Consider the following 6,651-nt stretch of genomic DNA (forward strand, 5'->3'; position numbering starts at 1 on the left):
TCTGGTGGTTTCTCAACATACACTTCCTCTTGTATCAACCCATTGAGAAAAACACTTTTCACATCCATTTGATAAAGCTTGAAATTCATTATAGAGGAATAAGCAAGAAGTAATCTAATGGCTTCTATCCTTGCTACAGGGGCAAAAGTCTCATCATAGTCAATTCCCTCTTCTTGGTTATACCCCTTAGCCACTAGTCTTGCCTTATTTCTTATAATTATCCCAGATTCATCAAGCTTATTTCTAAAAACCTACTTGGTTCCTATAATTGGATAATCTTTTGGCAATGGCACTAAATCCCATACTTCATTTCTTTCAAACTGATTTGGTTCCTCTTGCATGGCCATTAACCAATGTTCATCTTTTAGTGCTTCATCAATACTTTTAGGTTCAACTTGTGACACAAAAGCCATAGTGTTGCAAATGTTCTTAATGGCACTCCTAGCTGAGAATCCCTTACCAATATTTCCAATTATGTTATCCATTGATAAGTCCCTAGAAGTTTTCCATTCCTCAGGCAATTGTTCACTTGTTTCCTTTGTGTTTTCATGTGATTTACTTTCCTTAGGCTTTTCATTTGGTTCACTCTCCAATAGAGGTTGATCAAGCAAATCAGTCAAGTCCTCAATTTCAATTTGCCTTGTCTCTTGTTTGTTAGACTCATCAAATACCACATGGACAGATTCTTCTACAACTAGAGTTCTCTTGTTATAGATTCTATAGGCTTTGCTATTTGTAGAGTATCCTAAAAAGATTGCCTCATCAGCCTTTGCATCAAATTTTCCAAGTTGCTATTTCCCATTGTTCAGCACAAAGCACTTACACCCAAACACTCTAAAATATGAAATGTTAGGCTTCCTTCCATTGTAAATTTCATAGGGTGTTTTCTTTAATATAGGCCAGATCAGAACTTTGTTTAACACATGACAAGCTGTGTTAATAGCATCAGCCCAAAAATATTTTGGCAATTTTGTCTCATTCAACATTGTTTTAGCAAGTTCTTCTAAAGACCTATTTTTCCTCTCAACAACCCCATTTTGTTGAGGGGTCCTAGGTGTTGAGAAATTATGGTTTATAGCATGTTCCTCACAGAATTTTTGAAACATTATGTTTTGAAATTCACCTCCATGGTCATTTCTTATAGAGGTAATGTTTGAACTCTTTTCATTTTGAACAAGCTTGGCAAATTTTCTAAAGGCATTAAAAGCATCATTTTTGTTTGCAAGAAACATAACCCATATGTATCTTGAGTAGTCATCAACAATCACTAAACCATAGTAGTTTCCACCTAGACTCATGGTTCTTGAAGGACCAAACAAATCCATGTGAATTAATTGCAAAGGTCTAGTTGTGGAAATCTGATTTTTGCTTTTAAAGCTAGCCTTCACTTGCTTTCCCTTTTGACAAGCATCACATAGTTTGTCCTTACTAAACTTGAGTTTAGGTAATCCTACCACAAATTCCTTCCTACTCAGTTTATTCAAATGATCCATATGAATGTGTGTAGCTCTCCTATGCCAAAGCCATATATTGTCTTCTTGGGTTATTAAGCACTTAGTATTCAAAATTGCTATTGAGTGTTCTAAGTCAAGCATGTATATGTTGTCAATTCTTTTACCAATGAATCTGATTTCTTTTGTCCTTTTATCACATATCAAGCAACATGTATTATCAAATTCAATTTTAAAGCCTTTGTCACTTAGTTGACTTATACTCAGCAAATTATGTTTCAATCCATCAACAAGCAATACATTCTCAATCAATGTTTGAGAGGAGGAATTACCAACATTGCCATGACCAAGTATTCTCCCTTTGTTATTGTCACCATAGGTAACATACCCTTCATTCTTCAATTCCAGACTTGAGAATTTTGAAGGATCTCCAGTCATATCCCTTGAGCAACCACTATCAAGATACCATAGTAAGTTCTTGGCCCTCAAGCATTCCTACAACAAAGGTTTAGAGAAAAAATTTAGGTACCCATGTGAAGGGTCCTTGTAGGTTAGTTCTCAGCCTTTGGCTCTTTCCAATCCAAACCATTTTTCCATTTGGAACTCCATATTTCCTAGAGTAGCAGTTTCTTATTGTGTGACCTCTTTTACAACAATAATAGCAAGTAGTTTGTCTAGAGAAATTGCTTTTAAATTTTTTGAAATCTTGGTTTTTCTTAAAAGCTCCTTTCTTTGGCTTGAATGGCATGCTCATGTTTTGATTAAAGCCAAGTCCACTCCTATCAAAAGTGTTTCTTTGCTTTCCCAAAAGAATGTTTAAGTTTGCATTTCCATTTGTGAACTTTGCAAGAGTGGATTTTAAATTAGCATTTTCTTTTTCAAAAGTCTTGCAATTTTCACAAACATCTTTTGAGGAGAAGGAGGTTTCACAATGAGCTTCACTAAAATTGAAAATAGTTTGAAGGTTTTAATGCTCATGTTTCAAATCCTCAAGCTCTTGTTCAGCTTTAATTAAAGCATTTTCATACCATTTCATCTTGTTTTTGAGCTTTGAATTCAAGGCATCCAGTTTTACAGCCTCTTTATGAATTTGTATAAAAGCTTCTTGGAGTTGATCATAGTCTAGATTTGATTCAAGGTCAGAGTCACTTACTATTGTGTCTTGGTCAGCTCCAGCCATTAAACACAAGTTGTTCTCCTCAATTTTAGATTCATCACTTGTTGTGCTTGAGTCATTATCTTCCCAAGCAATGTAGGCTTTCTTCCCTTTGCCATTTCTCTTGCTTTTCTTCTCCTCTTGTTGCTTCTTCAAGAGGTTTGGACACTCAGCTTTCATGTGTCCCGATTTTCCACACTCAAAGCATTGAAGGAGGATGTGCTTGCTTCCTCTTTCTTGTTTGTCTTTCTATTGAATTTGTAGGGGGAATTTTTCTTTCTTCTTATGAATTTTCTGAACTTCTTTACCAGCAGATTGAAGTTCTCAGTTTCGGAATGATCGGAGCTTGATTCTTCACACACCTTTTTTCCTTTGGCAGATTTCAAAGCCTTCAATGACACTCCTTTGCCTTTCTTGTCTTACTGTTCATTTTCTTCAAATATGTGCAGCTTTTGCTTATGCTCTCTTAGCTTCCCAAAGAGAGTAGCAAGTGTCAAGGAGGTCAAATCCTTTGATTTTTCTATGGCTATCACCTTTGCTTGCCATGATCTGTCCAAGCATTGTAGCACTTTCAAATTCAGCTCTTCTTTCTCAAATTTCCTGCCAAGGTGAACAAGGTGATTTATCAAGTGTGTAAATCTTTTTTGAAAATCAAAAATGGATTCACCATTGTTCATTCTAAACAGCTCATATTCTCTTATAAGAGTATGCTTTCTAGATCTCTTTACATCACTTGTTCCTTCATGAGTGACTTGCAAAGTATCCCACATTTCTTTAGCAGATTTGCATTGTGATATTCTAAAAAACTCATCAATTGACAATGCAGATGTAATGATATTTTTGGCTCTATAGTCATATTGGGCTCTTTTCTTTTCATCATCACTCCACTCACTCCAATGTTTTTTCTTTCTTCTAATCATCATCTTTTGTCATAGGGATATAGGGTCCATTTTCTATTGCATCCCATACAGCAATATCAATTGCTTCAATGAAAATCCTCATCCTAATCTTCCAGTAGACATAGTTTTCACCATTGAAAACAGGAGGTCTATGTATAGACACACCCTCACCATAGGGTAGGTTGCTATTGGCCATTTTTGAAATCTTGAATAACTCTCAAGAACCTTGCTCTAGATACATATTGTTAGAAAAGAATGGCACAATCCAAGAGGGGGGGTGAATTGGATTCTATGACACTTTAAAAATTTCAGAGTATTTAGAATCTTTATTTCACTTAAACTTTTCTAAGACTGAATTTTCAATGAAGTTTCTTCAAAGACTTGTTATAGAAGAATGAATTCTATATGCTTTCTTGATTACACAATAATGAGATTCAAAGTTAACACCAATATGTAATGCTTTAATTCAGTTTAAACCAACAATAGTCATGCACACATGCTAATCAAGAATCATCTTCTTTAATGTACAATCAAGAAATTACATAAAGTAAAAGATAAGAGTAAGAGAAGATTGCACAAGTCTTTTATCCTGGTTTAGCCACTCCACATATGACCTACATCCAGTCCTCAATCAGAACCTGATCAAGATTTGTTCCACTATCTTAATGAAGAAGGTTTACAAGCACACCACACATGCATATACTCCTACATTCAAGATAACCACTTTCTCAACCTCAAGAAAGCACCCCTTATAGAAACCCGCTACAAGAATTCCTTACCACTTGAGAAACCCTCTTAAGATTTACAAGTATTCATAAAGAATTAAGGAACGAATTCACCTGGAATTCAGAAGCAAATCTTAATCTTTTCCTTTTCAAGAATGTGATGATGATGATGATCTTTTCTCAAAGTTTTTCACAAACGTTTTTTCTTCTTGGATTCACAAAGAAAACTCTCCAAGATTGTCACAAAGACTCCACAAAAACGCTTTTTAAAATTTGATTCTCAATTCTAACTCTGTTCTGAAGTTTTAAAATGTTCAAACTATTTATAAAAGTTTTAGAACCAGATAATCGATTATTTTAAAGAATAATCGGTTATTTTGTTCTTCAGGTTTTCTGGAAACCAACCAAGAACAATATAATTGATTATTTTGTTGGATAATCGATTGTTCTAGAGAGCCATTTCTGGGATAATCGATTATTTCACAAATAATTGATTATTGCAGCAAGGCATCCCATTTTGCCTGTTGCTGGAATAATCGATTATATTTAATGATAATCGATTATGTCTCAAAATAACTTTTCAGTCCCTTTAACTCGTCATCATACACTCTCTAATTAGTTTAGATATAGATTTAGCTTATGCACACAGCACACATAACAAATAAACTCATTCAAAAAAATTTATACACTAATTCCTATTACATAGCACTTTCTTTGACTTTGTTTTTTCCTTCTAAGTTGTTGTTGTTTGTTGTTGTCCTTGACACACATTTGTGATCATCAAAACTCTTTAAGCTTCAGAGGTGACCCTTATCAAGTTCAGACTCCCCTAGTCTCAACAATCTCCCCCTTTTTGATGATGACAAACCAAACTAGGCTTCAACACTTGCAGAACACAAAACCTACAAAACCATACACAGACAACAACCTTTCTCCCCCTTTGGCGTTATCAAAAACAAATCAAGCCATATTTCTCCCCTTTTCGCTCGTCATGTGTCGCGAGCATCTACTGTCCAGGTACCATGACTGGACACTTTCTTTTCTTGTTGAACAGACCCATTGCTTCTTCATCTATGTCACTACTTTCATACATGCTCGAATGTGATATTGTACCTATATAAAACAATATAACTAAAAATAATAATATAATAAAAAAATAAAACATGCTAAAATATTTCAATCAAGTACGACCAAACTAACACCAAAACAATATAATTCCACCATTCAAAATATGTTTATACAAAACCAAAATATAAAGCAAACACTTCAATCAAGTGCAACCAAAATAACACCAAAAGGATATAGCTTGACAAATCCAACATGTGTTCATACACAACTAAATTATAAAGAAAATACTAAAATCAAGTGCAACCGAAATAACACCAAAACAATATTTTTCATCCTAGCATGTACTTTATCCAATCAGAACGCTCTTCTGTTGACAACATCAAGAAAAATCTTTCTTTGCATTAGTATTAAGCAAATCAGCCACTATGTAACGATTTCAATCATCCAAATTTGGGATCTCTTTTATGGCACTCCAAATATTTCCTTTTGCCTCTTGGTATCTTTCTTTTTTCTCCATCAAGTTAGACATTTTTTCAAAATTGGCGACTATAGTCTCAATGCCTACATATAGATTTTCTAGAACTTTGGCTTGATTATTGTTCCCAACTAAGTTAGAACTCACTCCATACTTAGGCCTACTCCACTTATGATTAATTGGTTTTTCAGTAGGATCCTCTAAGCTTAAAGGGGGTTGAGGTCGTGAAATACTTGGGTGAGGTGATGGAGGCTGGTAAGGTGGTTCATAGTGATCTGGTGTTATGAATACATCATTGTTAAGATCATATGAAAAGTTTTCTATCCCAAAATCAACATTTTCTTCAAAAGTTGTAGCATCAATATCATTAGGGTCTAGTGACATGGAAGTGTTCCCACTAATAGTTTTACCCCCAACAACAATCTTCAAATCCTCATAATCAAGCATACTTTTTTCTCGAAGATCTTTGTGACTTAGGTGAGGCTAGAAAAAGAATCCATTATTTACATATTGAAAATAATATAATAAACTAAACTTGTAAACTATTAATATATTCAAAAGATTATGAAGTAATCTCACCTTTAAGTACTCTTTTCATACTTCATCACTAGCAGTGAATGTCTTTGTAATTGGATCCCACCCAAAGCCAGAATTGTTGTGCATAAGTGTTGACATATTGTTATATTGTTTCTTAAACCACTTCATTTGACTCAAGTAATGATTATACATTTTAGGGAAATTAATTTTAGCATTGAGACGAGGAAGGATAACTCTCTCCACATTTAGTTTGCTAATTGACCCATTAGCATCATGTAGTCCACTTTTTATAGCATCCACTATCAATTGTAACAATTAATCGGAATCCTCCTTGGTCCAA

General features: G+C 34.3%; 1 protein-coding gene across 1 annotated transcript; it reads right to left on the reverse strand.

Annotated features, from left to right (window-relative positions):
* Positions 1–5,735: 5,735 nt before the first annotated feature.
* On the reverse strand, positions 5,736–6,449 carry LOC109814019 (uncharacterized protein At2g29880-like). Its single transcript, XM_020378341.2, has 2 exons — positions 6,375–6,449; positions 5,736–6,257 (listed from the first exon to the last, which is right to left on the reverse strand). The coding sequence occupies exons 1-2, from the start codon at positions 6,447–6,449 to the stop codon at positions 5,736–5,738; spliced, it is 597 nt and encodes a 198-aa protein (XP_020233930.2).
* Positions 6,450–6,651: the final 202 nt, after the last annotated feature.

The sequence above is a fragment of the Cajanus cajan genome, chromosome 2 (genome assembly GCF_000230855.2).
Source record: "Cajanus cajan strain Asha chromosome 2, NIPB_CcT2T_4, whole genome shotgun sequence".
NCBI classification, from domain to species: domain Eukaryota; kingdom Viridiplantae; phylum Streptophyta; class Magnoliopsida; order Fabales; family Fabaceae; genus Cajanus; species Cajanus cajan.

Coding starts and splice junctions, on each gene's coding strand:
- LOC109814019 (XM_020378341.2), bottom strand. CDS start 6,449: ATGTCAACACTTATGCACAACAATTCTGGCTTTGGGTGGGATCCAATT. Junction 6,258..6,374: donor CATTCACTGCTAGTGATGAA/GTATGAAAAGAG, acceptor TTCTTTTTCTAG/CCTCACCTAAGTCACAAAGA.